Here is a 16,606-nt window from a genome sequence, read left to right as displayed (position 1 = left end):
TCAGAAGATTGAAAAATTGATTGATTGATTTATTTATTTATTGAGTGGTCATTAGACAAACTTGAAATATGAAAAGACCAAAATGAAACCGATTCATGTTGGTTGGTATGGTAATCATCAGGCATATCTTGGTCCAACATGACAGTTGTGTTGGGCCATCATCATACATACATTAGACTAATGTAAGAAAGTTAGTTGTCCTGTGGTCTAGAAAGTTATAGCACCTGTACACACCACAACATCATATCACCACTAAGCTAAGAGGTTTTGACTCAGCATGATAGTTCGCAAAAAAATGTTACCAACTACTATATGGTAGATAAAAAAAAGGTCTTTTTTATCTTCAAACAATTAAACCGACAAACATGAAATTCTCTAAATGTATATAAAGTGGAACACAAATAAAGTCGTTTAGTCCTGAAATTAATCTAAAATTCGTTTCAGTCATTGTTTTCATTAGTTTTCTTGTTTAAGTTGTTTTACATCTGTCATTCCCGGGCCTATTTATAGCTGATCATGCGCTGTGGGTTTTACTTATTTTTGGAAGAAGTTGTTAACTTTTAGGTCATTAGTCATTATTTTGGTCTCTCTGTTGGAGAGTTGTCTCATTGGAAATCTTACCACATCTTATTTATTATATAAAAAAAATTAACAAGCATACAAAGAAATTACATAAACACCAATCCAAAATAATATTTCAACAAAGAACCAAGTTAAATACCAACAAATAATGAAATGTTTATCAACTTCGATATAAATAATAATTAAATACCAATTAAAATAGGTATAATTTGACCTGTGAACCAAAACAATGTTTTTTCCCTTGTTCATACTGTATGCATATATTAAGATTAAATTTTTTACTAAAACGATACTGTATAAATAAGAGGTATGTGTTGTTCATCTGTTGCAAAATTACCATGCAATAAATCATCATAATAAATTAACAGTTTAATATCTGGTCTCATCCTTATCTCTTCCATCAAATATTTCATAAACTTCATTCTTTATGGAAGTAAGTAAATGATTGTTCAACCACGGTAAGATTCCTTTTGATTCCCAGAGATTATTATCCTTGTGCAGCTTTATTTAAGTGTTCCCTGGAAATTATAATACGTTGGATCTGTGCTGTACCCTCATATATCTAAAACAAAACAAAACAGGTATTCAAATTGAAGTTAATTAACAGATCATATCCTATAGTGTAAAATTCGTTACTAGGTAAACTATGATATGTTGTTCACTTTTCTTGTTTGAGTAGAATATACTTTTTCTCAAATACAAATCTAACCATGCATCAATTTATTATTACCAATTCAATTATGTTTTGAATCTTTGTTAATCTTGATTTTAATATTACAAAGTCATATTTCCTAAAAAAAATTGGTATCCTGCAATTACATGTACATACAGTTAACTCTCGTTGTCTCGAACTCAGTTGACTCGAAATTTCGGATGAGTCGAAGTTTTCACGTGGTCCCGAACTTTATTCTATACAAAAGTATGTAATTCGACTCCTGATGAGTCGAAATTGGATGAGTCGAAATTTCGGTTGAGTCGAACTAAATTTACGGTCCCAAGGTTAACAAAAGCATTCAAAATTCATTTTTTTTTATCTCGAACTAATACACATATGTCAAAACATGACCTCCGGGATTTAAATGGATTGAAGAGTTAATCTGACAATACACGTGTAATTAAATTTCCGGTCACTGACCACTGTATTGATTTATGACATGCTATTTCCATGAATGTTTACCTAAGATTATCTTTTATAGAATTTTTATAAATAATTAGTGATACATTGTTAATGTTCATGAAAAAGTATTTAAATTGTTTACAAAACAATTAATTTGTGATTTACACTAATGAGCTTGGGTGTGTATAAAGTGAGAATTATGGCTTCCGTTGATGATCACCTAAAAACTACTCAAACGGCGTCTTTAATCTTGTTATATATTCTTTTGAAAAGAAAGAGTGAGATAAAACAAAATGAATAGAAATCAAAATTTTCTTAAACCTCTTGTATCCGAGAATAAACAATTTTGTCAGCTATTAGCGACCTGAATTACGAAACTGTCGATTGGAAATTACTCTCTTGGAAAAGCCATAGGATTATTTTTTTAATTGAAACAATTGAATAAGTAAAAATAACAGTCATTATAATAATAAAAGACTGTGACATACAAATACATCGATCTGATACTAGAATATCGATCCCCTTGCCATGTTCACCCGGATTTATTTTAGCTTTACCAAGCTAAGTAAGAGTTGTGTCCCTTAGATTGTCGAACTTCCGGTGTTCGTTTGAGTCGAACTACGTGTATCTCGAAATATTTCTCTGGTCCGGCTGACTTCGACATAACGAGAGTCGACTGTATATATACAGTTTTGCAATGAAGATCAGCTTATGCTATAGGTTAAAAGACATACTGATTTTAAGAAGAAGAACAGCAAAAAAAAATCCTTTGGTTTGGCTATTGCATGTTAGAATTTCACATCATTATAACTTGGTGGTCTTGTTTAAAAATGCTTGTCACTCTTGTTGTAGATCTTGGGTTTTATTCCTGGCAGTGTCAAAACCTTTTGCTTTAAAATAGGTATTTGCTGCTTCTCAACTAAGTACAATGCATATTGGAGAAAGAGTAAAGATTGTTACCTTATTAGCAACTTAAAATATCTGTCTAGTACAAAAACATTTATATTTACATAAAAAAACTTCTTTTCATTTAGATATATATGAATGTTATTTTTTCACTGAAATGTATCACCAGCATCCATCATCATGAATGTATACACTATATCCTTTATTTTATTTTGCAGTGTTTCTGTTGGTACATTTTAAAATGTTTTTACCTGATAAATTTTAGCATCTCTCATCAATTTCTCTACTGGGTATTCAGAGTTAAATCCATTTCCACCAAAAATCTAAAATAAGCAGGAATAATTTAGCAGAAAACATAAGGTAATTTATTTAAGGTTCAAAGAAAAATGTGACAGAACAGAAGGACTAAAGGTAAACAACAATATTCATCACAACGAGGGTATAAATAGAAACTAACTCCTAAAAGATTCCATTGTGCCATCCAACAATTTCTGATATGTATATTGGTTCAACCTGAAATCTAGCAAGAAAAAAAGGCAGTTGATTAATCTATGTATGAAAACTTTATATAATTAACCTTAAACAGGTTAATTTTAAAAATACACGAAAAGGAGAAATCATGGAGTATAGTTGGATGTTGTACATCTCTTAAACATTCCTCAAAAGTTGTCTTTGATTTGTCACTGTTATTGCTGAGGTATTTCATATTTTGTCACTGTTATTGCTGAGGTATTTTATGTTTTGTGACTGTTATTGCAGAGGTATTTTATGTTTTGTAACTGTTATTGCTAAGGTATTTTGTGTTTTCACTGTTATTGCTAATTTTGAGGTATTTTATGTTCCATCACTGTTATTGGTAAGGTATTCATAATTATATTTTTTTCTTGTATCAAAACAGATATTTTAAGCTATGTACCTGAACAGCATCTGAAGCAGTTTTGTTGGCCACATCACCAGCCAGACATTTGGCTATAGAAGCATAGTAAGTATTTCTTCTTCCCTGATCGATCTCCCAGGCAGCACGCTGGGTTACCATTCTAGCTGATTCTATACCAATGGCCATGTCAGCTAACATAAACGATACAGCTTGGTGCTGGAAAAAAATTATCAAGCACTATTTTCTTACTGTCTGAAAAATGGATGGCTGCTTAGCATGTAGTGGAAAATCAAATGCACATTCAGGACCAGAACATGTTAATGCTATATGAATAACCTTGCTTTGTACTAAACTGATGCACTGAGCTGGATTTTGAATGTGCTAATTCACAATGAAACAGTCCACGGGAAGACATGATACCTTATCCTGTCAAATTTTTCTGACTTACAGCTGACCAGTCTTTACTATAAGTCTTACTCCTATATACCACATGCTTAGTAGAGAAGCAGAAAAAAACACAGTTCAAAGTTTGATTTGACCCGGCCAAGTTTTGAACCTACAATCTTCAGCACTCAAGCTTTGTTTATAATATTTCTATGTTTTATAATAAAATTTCTTTCAATATATTTTAAAATGAAACATTTTTTTACAAAATTACTTGTTTTTCTTCCTACTCATTCATTTTTTTTCGGGGGCCATCTTCCTCATTTTTTATTTTCTCTTTTTTAAGCATTCACATTATCTCAAGTACCAATTACTAATACCTACCTCACATATAAGTTTGCCAAAGGTTTTTCTTTCCATGGAATATTTAGTAGCCTCATCAAATGCTCTCTGCGCCAAGCCTACAGCCCCTGAAGCAACCTTCAACAAAAACAGTTTATATTACAACACATACATATATAGGTTTCTAGTACGTGGAATATTTTTTATGTCAGTTAAAAAATAAAAAAAAATAAAAACAATAATATTTAGCATATGGGATTTCCATTCATGCATCTCATTTTTTGTTTGGCTTGTTTGTTTATTGGTGGCAACTTTTCAAAACTGTTTCAGTGTTTTATAATATTTTTTAGGAATTTGATGACATATCTTTGATATTCTCTGTTAAATGTACTCAATACATTTCTACACTCAATACAAATACCAACTAGACACATTGTATTGACACCCGTCAATAGTTGATCTTTTCTAGACTCTGTACAAACACCCACTTGACACATTGTATAGACACCCGTCAATAGTTGATCTTTTCTAGACTCTGTGTACAAATACCAGCTTGACACATTGTATAGACACCCGTCAATAGTTGATCTTTTCTAGACTCTGTACAAATACCAGCTTGACACATTGTATAGACACCCGTCAATAGTTGATCTTTTCTAGACTCTGTACAAATACCAGCTTGACACATTGTATAGACACCCATCAATAGTTGATCTTTTCTAGACTGTACAAATACCAGCTTGACACATTGTATAGACACCCATCAATAGTTGATCTTTTCTAGACTCTGTACAAATACCAGCTTGACACATTGTATAGACACCCATCAATAGTTGATCTTTTCTAGACTCTGTACAAATACCAGCTTGACACATTGTATAGACACCCGTCAATAGTTGATCTTTTCTAGACTCTGTGTACAAATACCAGCTTGACACATTGTATAGACACCCGTCAATAGTTGATCTTTTCTAGACTCTGTGTACAAATACCAGCTTGACACATTGTATAGACACCCGTCAATAGTTGATCTTTTCTAGACTCTGTACAAATACCAGCTTGACACATTGTATAGACACCCTTCAATAGTTGATCTTTTCTAGACTCTGTACAAACACCCGCTTGACACATTGTATAGGCACCCGTCAATAGTTGATCTTTTCTAGACTGTACAAATACCAGCTTGACACATTGTATAGACACCCATCAATAGTTGATCTTTTCTAGACTGTACAAATACCAGCTTGACACATTGTATAGACACCCATCAATAGTTGATCTTTTCTAGACTGTACAAATACCAGCTTGACACATTGTATAGACACCCGTCAATAGTTGATCTTTTCTAGACTCTGTACAAATACCAGCTTGACACATTGTATAGACACCCGTCAATAGTTGATCTTTTCTAGACTCTGTACAAATACCAGCTTGACACATTGTAAAGACAACTGCCAATAGTTGATCTTATGATGAAGGTTTAATTCTAGATGATTTTTGGCTTTTTATGTGGTTGGGTTGCTATCCTATTAAATTATATCCACTAATTAACTAGTAATAATTTGAATTGAATTGATTTTAACTACATTTTACAATATTACTCACAGGTGGTCTGGTCTTGTCAAAGGCTCCCATTGCTAATCTAAATCCAAGGCCTTCTTGTCCAAGAACATTCTGTACACAAAACAAAATACATATGTATATATTGAGGTGAACAGAGTCTACTTTGAAATCATTAATTTAACTCCAGTTCTTGAATCTTTATGAATATAACCAAGGTTTTTATTTACAGTCTAATTGTATGGTAGTAATTTTATGTAAATTCTATGTTACTTTCTATGCTTATCAATGTTCTTTTTCCTTATAATTGTATTCTCTATATGCCCCTTGTGAGCACTTCATTGGTAATAACATATATCTTATCTTATATAAATTAGTTTCCAATAAAAACACTGTATAGCTGGTGTACTATAAAAGTTAAATTCTCTAAAAGAAACAGTTTTAAAATATATCACAGCTTCCAAAATGATCATATTGTTTTGCTTAATTCTTTGTATTTTTTTATTTACAGACTATTCCGAAGATTTGTAAAAGTATGATTAACAAGAATGTGTTCATAGTAAACGGATGCCCCACTCGCACTATCATTTTCTATGTACAGTGGACCGTGAATTTAGTAAAAAATCTAATTTGGCATTTAAATTAGGAAGATCATATCATAGGGAACATGTGTAATAAGTTTCAAGTTGATTGGATTGGACTTCAACTTCATCAAAAACTACCTTGACCAAAAACTTTAATCTGAAGTGGAACAGACGGTATTGTAGGCGGGGCATACAAAATAAAGGTTAAATGACTTTTTGGCTCGACTATTTTCCCTACCACATGAACACTTTTCCAGACATAAAAGTGGCATGATACTTGTTACTTAAAAAATAAACTAATTAAGTACCCTGTGATCAAAACAAAACATTATATACATATACTTATATACTCAATGGTAAGCTGACAGCCAAATGTTATCTGTTTACTAAGATACACAAGAACCAGTAGTTGATCTCTTCTTGAATTTATTTCTCATGTTTAATTAGTTTGCAAAAAACAATAGTTAGCAACATAGTATAGGGTTAAAAGATAGTTGAATTTCAGTCTGATTAAAACCAACCCCTACAATTCAATTTCTAAATAATAGTTTAGTTTATTGGCAATATATATATATAGTTATGTTACTCTCACTTGTTCAGTTTTTGTCTGCTTCAATTCTAATGTAAAATGCTTATGATATGCAGTTTCAGTTGGAAATATAACTAAACAGTGTGTACAGACTCTTTCTTGGCAACACACACAATTTCATAGGATGAAAAGTGTTTTCTATATAATTATGAAAAATGGAATATGGCATACTAAAAATAACAGATTCCTTGAGATTATGATTAATTTAATGAGGTGTATCAGAAAAACGAGGCTTTAAGACAGAACAATATTGGAATAAAAATTATAAATCACCAACTCTTCCCAATTTCACATAAAATATCTGAAAATTTAACAATATTTTAACCCTATACAAAGTTGCGATTAGACAAGTCATAATAAAATGAATAACACACCTCTGCTGGCACAAGTACATCTTCAAATGTTATACCTCTGGTGTCTGATGCTCTTTGTCCCATATTTATTTCCTATAAAATGTAGAAATTATCCCATATTTATCATCTCAATAAACAAAAGAGAAGAGATACAAAACATCAAATATACTGCAGAAAATTACCAATTATATAAATTTTTGCTCTCCTGAAGTAATCTTGTACGATACTTCATGAGAACTAAAAGCTTCTTTACTATTAAATAAACAGAAAGAAATGATCAGTTTATTATTTCATTTTTAAAATTGAGAAAGGAAATAGGGAATGTGTCAAAGCGACAACAACCCGACCATAGAGTAGACAACAGCCGAAGGCCACCAATGGGTATTCAATGTAGCGAAAAAATCTCCCGCACACAGAGGGGTCCTTCAGCTGGCCCCTTAAAAAATATGTATACTTGTACAGTGATAATACTATAGCATAACATAAGATGAATAAATCTCTATAATAAATCTTCCAAATTTTTGTTGAATCTGCACCATAAATTTTTGGCTATAAAAAATGACAACAACTAAAAATCAAATGTCTTTACCAGAATAAACCATGAATTCTGCCTATCGTTACTCACCTTTCTACCCACTGTGACCCCAGGTGAATCCCTTTCTACAATAAACCCTGTGAAAGCTTTGCCAGCCGGACATTTTGGATCAGGATTTGTCCTTGCTAATACAAAATACCAGTTAGCTACTCCACCGTTAGTGATCCACATCTTCTGACCATTCAATACATAATGATCCCCTTTTTTCTCTGCCTTTGTTTTGATACCGGAGACATCTGAACCAGCAACTGGCTCTGTTACACAGTATGCCTAATGTGGAAAATAACAAAGCAGAATCTATAGAGAGTCATAACTTAATGTTTACTACAAGTTTAATTTAAAGCTGAATTAAATACAAGGGATTTTGATACTACATTGTTATAGTCATATCTGATTGAAATGAGTTCTTATTGTTTATATCTTGTTTCTCTCATAGATATTTGTTTCATTGGTAATCATACCACATATCCTTATTTTATATCATGAAGTAAATTTCTCAGGACTGTCACAATATAAGTTTGTCCACTGCCCTTCTCTTACTCTTCAAAACAATCTAAATTCCTTTTTTCCCAAATAATTGGGTGTAAAATGGAGAAAAAACTTTATCAATTTGAAGTGTTTAAAGCACTTTTATAAGATTTTTTTTTCAGAAACTACAAAATCAAAATATGTTGAGGCCAACAATGTATATAAACTTGAATACTTAAGAATCTATTTCACAAAGTGACAAAAAAATAATAGGATCCAGTTACACCTTGAACCTGTTTTCTCTGAGAAATCTGTTTGTCCCAGTCATTTTGAGTTGACAACAGGTATATTTGTAAATCTAAAAATATGTCTGCCTGTGGTACAAACAGCTATAATTTTGGTTCTAAGTACAACTATGATGTATATAGACAACTAGTTTTTCATTATAAATGCACACAACTTTGCCAAATTAACGTCAAGATTATGCCTACATTGTAATACATGCTACACCTAGGAGGTTTTTAATGACCTTGTCTACTTATGAGGGTAGCATGGTCTGAGGTGCATATCGACTTAGTCACGATCTTATTTTGACTTCACTCATAAAATAAAAATAATTAGTTTGTTTTCTGTTCTGGGAGATGTAGTAACTAGCCTATCTAATAATTTATAAATCAACAATGTTGTTTTAACTTTGATATTCATATTTTTCCTGAAGTTTAAAACAAATGACATTAAATTAAAAATGCAGTCTGTGTTTAATATAATGCTTACATATTACTTTTTTCAATATAAAATTGTATTGGTAAATCAAATGTTATCATATTTATTAATAAATTGACAAGAAATTTCTATAAACACCTACACACATGAGAGGTTCCTCTAACATTCTACCTAGATATTTCTTCTTTTGTTCTGGGTTTCCAGCTAATATCACAGGCATTTCCTGTAAAAAAAACCAAAGAGAATACATGGTTATTGCATGAGTATTGCCTTAGAAAGCTTACTGTTACACACTGTCCGGGGTAAGAGGGGGTTGAGCACTCACAAACATGTTCCATCCTGCCACATTCTGTATGTGCCAGTGCTTAATTCAAAATCTGTAATTTTAAAAGTGGTTGTTTTGAATTATTTCTTTTTCTTTTGGTTTTCTCTTTTGATTTGTTTTTCAAATTTCTTTCATGCTGAGAGCTTATATAGTTTACTGTGTGATATTGGTTTTGATCATTGTTAAAGGCTGTACAGTGATTTATATTTGTTTACATCATCATAATTTGGTAAGATTTATGAAAATGCTTTATGAGAAAGACGTCACAGCAAGAAATTAAATACAACATGTAGCATTTTCAAGATCTCTTTTTTATTTGGACTAATCGGGAGTACTAAATATCATGCAAGGGATAATATCTAACAAATAATGAAGACATGACAGTTTGTGAACCAGGCAGCCATCTTCAGGAGAATATAGACCAAAGATCTTAGTCGTTGGGAGATAACTAAATGGTTCAAAACCTGCCATTTGACCTGAAGTGACACAAATTATTTGTTATAATGAAGAATTTTTTTAAAATCCATACAACTTGGCATGGTTTAATATTTACCCTGAATCAGAAATGTATTCATTGAATTAAAAGTCATTTATGAAAAAAAACACAAAAACATTTAAAATATGTCTTTTATAAATTAAAAAAAAACAACATTTTTTCTTAAAGAATTTTGAATATATTTTAAAACACTCTTTAATGGGGTTTCATTGGGGGGTTCCGACCCCGGATCCTGCTTACTGTTTTGTCAGATTCCTGTATCCCGCTTACACTATATACGTAAGCAATTCTCTTATTTTTGTAATTTCCTGTGTCCCACTAGACTTCATTTTCCGTTTTCACGGCACAATAATTTGACTTTCACATGTCACGCTTATAAAAAATCGGCAATCCCGTGTCACGCTTAGACCTCAATGAAAGCCACTTTAATAATATTTTATGACTTCAAAATATGATTCAATCATCACCCTTCTGACTTGACCCCTAGTTCTGTAGAGAATGTAATATATATGGATGGGATTATTTTAAATAGATAAATAGAGCAATGTCTTAAAGTAGCAACAATAATTATCACAAATATATAAAATAAGACTTCTTACAGCATACATACCCCTAATGAATTGGCTTCTATGGCAGTCTGAAAACCTGTACATCCATAGGATATTTCTTCTGTTACTATACATGATTCAAAAGTTCCTAAACCAAGTCCACCTAAAGATACACAGATGCACATGAAAACAAATCAAATCATGTTTTAATTAGCCATAAATTCATCATTATGGACATTACAGGAAATGCATGTATGAGAGTGTCAAGACACCACATGATATTTTCATGTGGACAAAAGGAGTTGAAACAAATACAATTCTGTTACAATTGAAATATTTAATATTTGTTGGTGGGGTAAACAAAATTGTGTTTTCCAACCCTTTTACATTTTTTTCTGGATTAGTTTTAACAAAGCCAGTTTGATAATATGTATATCTAGAATATAGGAATTTTAGTTTGATACAATGTATATCTAGAATATAGGAATTTTATTTGTTGTTGTTGCTCTTTCTTTCTGTTTTGTTTTGTCTTTATTCAAAAATCAATATTGAGTTGATTTACAACAAGTCTTGACAAAGAGCTTGCTTTATATTCTAATACTTGACCATTGTTTACATTGATCATATGGTGATCACTTAATACATATTTTAGTAAACTGGTGTTATTAATTTTCTGTCTCATTTTTCGCATCTTTCATTCATCTCTCCTTTCCTTGTTGCATTTTTATCGATCAACAAAGTCATCAATAATAAGATGTACTTTGAGCAATTGCTCAATCATTTTAATCCTGCTCAATGTTGTATACTACCGATAAATCAAATGTTAACCAGATGCTCTGCAGGGCACAGCTTTATACAAATGCAGAGGTCAAACCCTGAACAGTTTGGGCAAGTATAGACACAACATTTAAGCTTGATACAGCTCTGAATTTGGATTGTGATTAAATAGTTGACACAGCATAGGTTTCTGACACAGAATGAATGTGGTACATGTATAATAAACTTAATTTAAAAAAAAAATAATTTACCTATTATGGTCCAATATCCAAAATCTAAATACATGGCCATGGATTGATTCAGCATATATCAAAGAATTCCCAGAATTCAATTTTTGATGAAATCAAACAAAGTTAAATTTTGGATCCTTTTGACCTCAATGTGGACCAATTTGGTAACAGGGCCTTAAACTCAAAAATCTAAATACATGGTTAGATTTAGCATATCAAAGAAACCCATACATTCCATTTTTTTTATTGAAATCAAACAAATTAAATCATAGACCCTAATTTGGACCAACTTAAGAACTGGGCCCATAATCAAAAATCTAAATACATTTTTAGATTCAGCATATCAAAGAACCCCAAGAATTCAATTTTTGTTAAAATCAAACAAAATTAAATTTTGGACCCTATCGACTTTAATGTAGACCAATTTAAAAACAAGGACCAAAAACTTAAAATCTAAAAACACAGTTAGATTCGGCATATCGAAGAACCCCAATAATTCAATTTTTGATGAAATCAAACAAAAGTTTTATTTTGGACCCTTTTGACCTTAATGTGGACCAATTTGATAACAGGGCTCAAAAGTCAAAAATCTAAATACAGTCATGGTTAGATTTAGCAAATCAAAGGACCCCATGCATTCAATTTTTGTTGAAATTTAAACAAAGTTTGATTTGGACCCTAATTTGGACCAACTTGAAAACTGGGGCCATAATCAAAAATCTAAATGCATTTTTATATTCAGCATATCAATGAACCCCAAGAATTCAATTTTTGTTAAAATAAAACTAAGATATATTTTCGACCCTTTGGACCTTAATGTAGACCAATTTGAAAACGGGACCCAAAATTAAAAATCTAAATACACGGTTAGATTTTACACATCAAAGAACCTTAATAATTCAATTTTTTGATGAAATCAAACAAACTTTAATTATGGACTCTTTGGAACTCATGTGGACCAATTTAAAAACGGGGACCAAATTCCAAAAACTCAATACACAGTAAATATCAGCATATTTAAGAACCCCAAGAATCAAGAATAAAACCCCATTGAAATTGGACAAGAAATAGGCAATTTATACAAAGTAATAGAAAAGTATTGTTTTTGGCCCCTTTTTGGTCCCTAATTCCTCAACAGTTTAAGCCATAACCCCCAAAATCAATTTCAACCATCCTTTTTTGGAATGGAACCTTGTGGTACAATTTCAGAAACATCCATACACTTACACACAAGTAATTGTCTGGAAACTAGAAAAATACTTATTTTAACCCCTTTTGGGCCCCTTGTTCCTAAAATGTTGGAACCATAACCCCAAAAATCAATCCCAACCTTCCATTTGTGGTTTCAAACCTTGTGTTTAAATTTCATAGAGATCCATTCACTTAAACTAAAGTTATTGTCTGGAAACTAAGTGTCTTCGGACGACGCTGACAATGACGACGACTACAACATGATACTAATATAGAACGCAAATTTTTTTGCGGTCGTATAAAAAACTTATCATATGTGTTTGACATTTGAAAGGTATAGTTTTTTTCGGCACAATAGAAGTACAAATTCTCAAGAACAGAAAAATCTGATTAAAGTACATCTACTTACCATATTCCTGAGGTATGTGCATGTTGACTAATCCGAGTTCCCATGCCTTCTTTACCACTTCCCAAGGATACTGTAAATAGACACTTATTGATTATATATGTTAAAATTATATTCAGACCTCATTCAATCTGAAATGACAAAACAAAAAAAAGCATCTCCCTCATTTCTCATCCCGAGAATACATCAAATCATTATTAGTTATATTTCTTTGTATAATATTGTAATACTTAAATGTTGGAATACTTTAATCACCTTTCAAAATCTGTTTGTTTGATATAAGTCTCTCCCTTTAGGCCCCATATGATCAACAACAGACTTTTGAAAGCTAAAATTATGTTGGTTTTTTTCTGTGTGTTTTTTTTTTTTAAACTTCCTCAAATTTCAAAATAATTTAACACATTTACAAGTTCAGTTACTGCTTCATTTTTTCATCAACTCCCTTATTTTATCATAATAAACTACCTATGTTACTTACCTCCTCTTTTTGATCATCACAAACTGGCATATGTTCACATCTCTGTTAGTTGATCATAAAAAACTGACACTGCATCTTACCTCCCCAAGTTTGATCATAATGTGATGTCTATGGCATTTGTGATTATCTCCCTTAGGTGATCGTGACATGATCTATTTCCTACCTTTCCTGTTTGATCATAATGTGCTGTCTATGGCATATATGGTTTTTCTCCCTTAAATGATCATAATATATTGTATTTCTTACCTCACCTCCCCTGTTAAATGATAATAGACTGCAAGTGTTACTTACCTTTCATGTTTGATCATAATGTGCTGTCTATGGCATATATGGTTTTTCTCCCTTAAGATGATCATAATATATTGTATTTCTTACCTCACCTACCCTGTTAAATGATAATAGACTGTAAGTGTTACTTACCTTTCATGTTTAATCATAATGTGCTGTCTATGGCATATATGGTTTTTCTCCCTTAAGATGGTCATAATATATTGTATTTGTTACCTCACCTCCCCTGTTAAATGATAATAGACTGTAAGTGTTACTTTCCTTTCATGTTTAATCATAATGTGCGGCCACTGGCATTTGTACTTATCTCATTGCATAATCATGACATGCTGTGTTTCTTACCTCCCATCACATTCTGCTACTGGTTGATGTACTTATCTCCCTTGGATGATTGTGACATGTTGTATTTCTTACCTTCCCTATTTGTTCACATTCTGCCACTGATGGTTATTTCAGGCTGTGTTTCTTACCTCCCCAGTTTGATCATGATGTGCTGCGATGGGTATGATTTCTTCTCTGGCAAACTTTCTTGCAGTCTGTTGATATTCTTTCTGTTCATCTGATAACTCTGCAATAGAGGGTTTGAGCTAAAGGTCAGATAATTTTATATATAAGATACTAATTCTAAAAGTTGAAAGTTACTTCAACTGTAAGGTCTCAATAACTCTGACCTCTGTAATAGTAAGGATTATGGTAAGACTACTCATTGTTCAAGAGTTAATAAGAGTCAATATCTGATAAGATTATGCATTGTTGAAGAGTAAATCAGAGTCAATATCTGATTACTCTGAAATAAAGAGTTGGAATTAGGGTCAGATTATGTCTGTGCTTAATTGCTAGGGTCATACAACTTGAAAATGTAAATAAATAGTTTGATCTAGGTGCAATTATACTGCTCATCTAGGGCACCTGATTGGCAAATAAAGAAAATATTGTTGTAGTTTTTGGTACATGTATACTGTATGGTCAGACTCTGGAATGAAAAATAAGGGTAACCGTCATATTATTTTCTGATGATAGTTTTGATTAGGATTGGAAAATTCTAGGATGTGTAATCATGGTTAAGAATAGCAAAGAAGCATGTTCAATGAATCTGTCACAAAGGATAAGAATAAATTAGGAAATGATAATACTGAAAAGCTCATCTTCTAAAAAAAAAAGGGAAGGTAAGAAAAAAAATATGTCATGTCTTATAACTTAAATATTCATATAACTCCTACAGTTAACTTAATAACAAAAATGGAAGGTTCATATATAACTACATTGTACTATGTCTTTGTTCCAATATTTTGATAGAAACAATTCAGCACTAATACATGTATATTACCAAAAGAGAAACCTCTGGAGCCCTGAGCTGATGTGGAATTCGCCGAGTCTGGAACTGTTCCAAAAGCTCTGGCTGCTTTACATAAGCTTTGCTTTCCTTGTCGAATCAATCCACTAGACACCTACAAAGTATATCTCTGCAGTGTTTTTCTACAGAAGACAAAAAGTGTCTGTTCAGAAATGACAAAAAAATCTTGTCATTTCTTAACAAGCAGTTTTTGAAACGGTTTCCCTTTGAAATTGGTCATAACACAGACAATGCATGTAATAATGATTGATTAATTATCTAAATTACATAAGTTATCTTTGAAACATCTCAAAATCTATTGTAAACCATGAAAACTAAACGGGGAATATTTTTCATCAGACATAAGCAAAAGAAACAAATAATTTCAACAAATCTGCTTTATACATGCAAGGTTTTACATAATGTAATTCTTAAGGTTAAAATGTTTTAACTAAGATTCTATCTGAGAAAATAGAGGTGCTCTGTGGTATTTCTAGAGACCAGTTATGTCATGTCAAATATTTATATAATCAAAACTTGTAGTGTTATGTAAAAGTCAGGAGACCAATTTGAAAGTCAACATTAAACAGGTGCAAGCTATGTGTTCTTATAATTCATATCGTCAAATGTATTTTAAAATTGTTCATCGTAAGCATAGAACAACTCAAAGACAGACTGGAAATTATGCAACTCATCATGTTCATAATTTTTACATTTGTCAGTTCGTGGGTCATGTAGTTCTACCAATCCAATGTTTGTTGTGTTTAATATTATACTAAGAAAATGAGTAGGAACACAACCAGCATAGGTGCTATGTGTTCACATGTATCTCATGCCTTTCAAAACATTTAAGGAATATATAAACAATGATAAGTTACCTTCGACAACGACATTGCCATTTTTTCAAAACTATAAACTGTAGTCACATGACTTACACCAGAGATACAACGAATAACATAAGTACATAATCAACATTCAAGGACAGCAACGTCCTATTGAGCGTTAGCTGAATACCGAGTAATTTCATCAAGTACAATTCTAGGCACCCCTATGGTCTTAAATATCATGGCTCATAGAAAATCAAGGCCATTTTTTCTTCTGGTAATAACAATTTTAACATTACCGAATATTTATTCTAGGATGAAAAATTTGTCCTGCATTTTGTTGTTGTTGTAATCTCTGTCCTGCCTTTTTATTTTTCACTCTTTTCGGTCCTGCCTTTTTATTTTTCACTCTTTTCGGTCCTGCCTTTTTTTTCTTAGTTAATCATGACTTTTTTTACATAAATTGTCATCCTGCCTTTTTTTGCCAAGTTGCTCATCCTGCCCTTTTTTACTCAATACTCCTGTCCTGCCCATTTTTCAAATTTCAACCTAGCCCCCCCCCCCCCTAAAAATCAAAAGGTATATACTAGCTCCCTAATGTATACAGTCTATGTAACATTACTTTCTTTT

General features: G+C 31.8%; 1 protein-coding gene across 1 annotated transcript; it reads right to left on the bottom strand.

Moving 5' to 3' along the window:
* Nucleotides 1-668: 668 nt before the first annotated feature.
* LOC143063202 (medium-chain specific acyl-CoA dehydrogenase, mitochondrial-like) lies at nucleotides 669-16,113 on the bottom strand. The gene is made up of 13 exons (XM_076235186.1): nucleotides 16,031-16,113; nucleotides 15,147-15,267; nucleotides 14,290-14,387; nucleotides 13,057-13,126; nucleotides 10,512-10,612; nucleotides 9,223-9,303; nucleotides 7,920-8,159; nucleotides 7,316-7,387; nucleotides 5,814-5,882; nucleotides 4,251-4,346; nucleotides 3,522-3,698; nucleotides 2,857-2,928; nucleotides 669-1,144 (listed from the first exon to the last, which is right to left on the bottom strand). Exons 1-13 carry the CDS (start codon nucleotides 16,049-16,051, stop codon nucleotides 1,070-1,072), a joined length of 1,293 nt encoding a protein of 430 aa, XP_076091301.1. The 5' UTR covers nucleotides 16,052-16,113; the 3' UTR covers nucleotides 669-1,069.
* Nucleotides 16,114-16,606: the final 493 nt, after the last annotated feature.

This window comes from Mytilus galloprovincialis, chromosome 2 (genome assembly GCF_965363235.1).
Source record: "Mytilus galloprovincialis chromosome 2, xbMytGall1.hap1.1, whole genome shotgun sequence".
Lineage (NCBI taxonomy): Eukaryota > Metazoa > Mollusca > Bivalvia > Mytilida > Mytilidae > Mytilus > Mytilus galloprovincialis.
The sequence above is the reverse complement of the archived record's forward strand: the minus strand, read 5'-3'. Positions and strand labels throughout refer to the sequence as shown.

Bases quoted from the DNA above. Each gene is read 5' to 3' on its own strand.
- LOC143063202 (XM_076235186.1), bottom strand. From the start codon at position 16,051: ATGGCAATGTCGTTGTCGAAG. The intron at 13,127-14,289 runs GTAAGAAACACA...GTCTATTTACAG, and splicing joins ATCATGATCAAACTGGGGAG to TATCCTTGGGAAGTGGTAAA. The intron at 7,388-7,919 runs GTGAGTAACGAT...TACATTTTATAG, and splicing joins GGGTCACAGTGGGTAGAAAG to GAAATAAATATGGGACAAAG.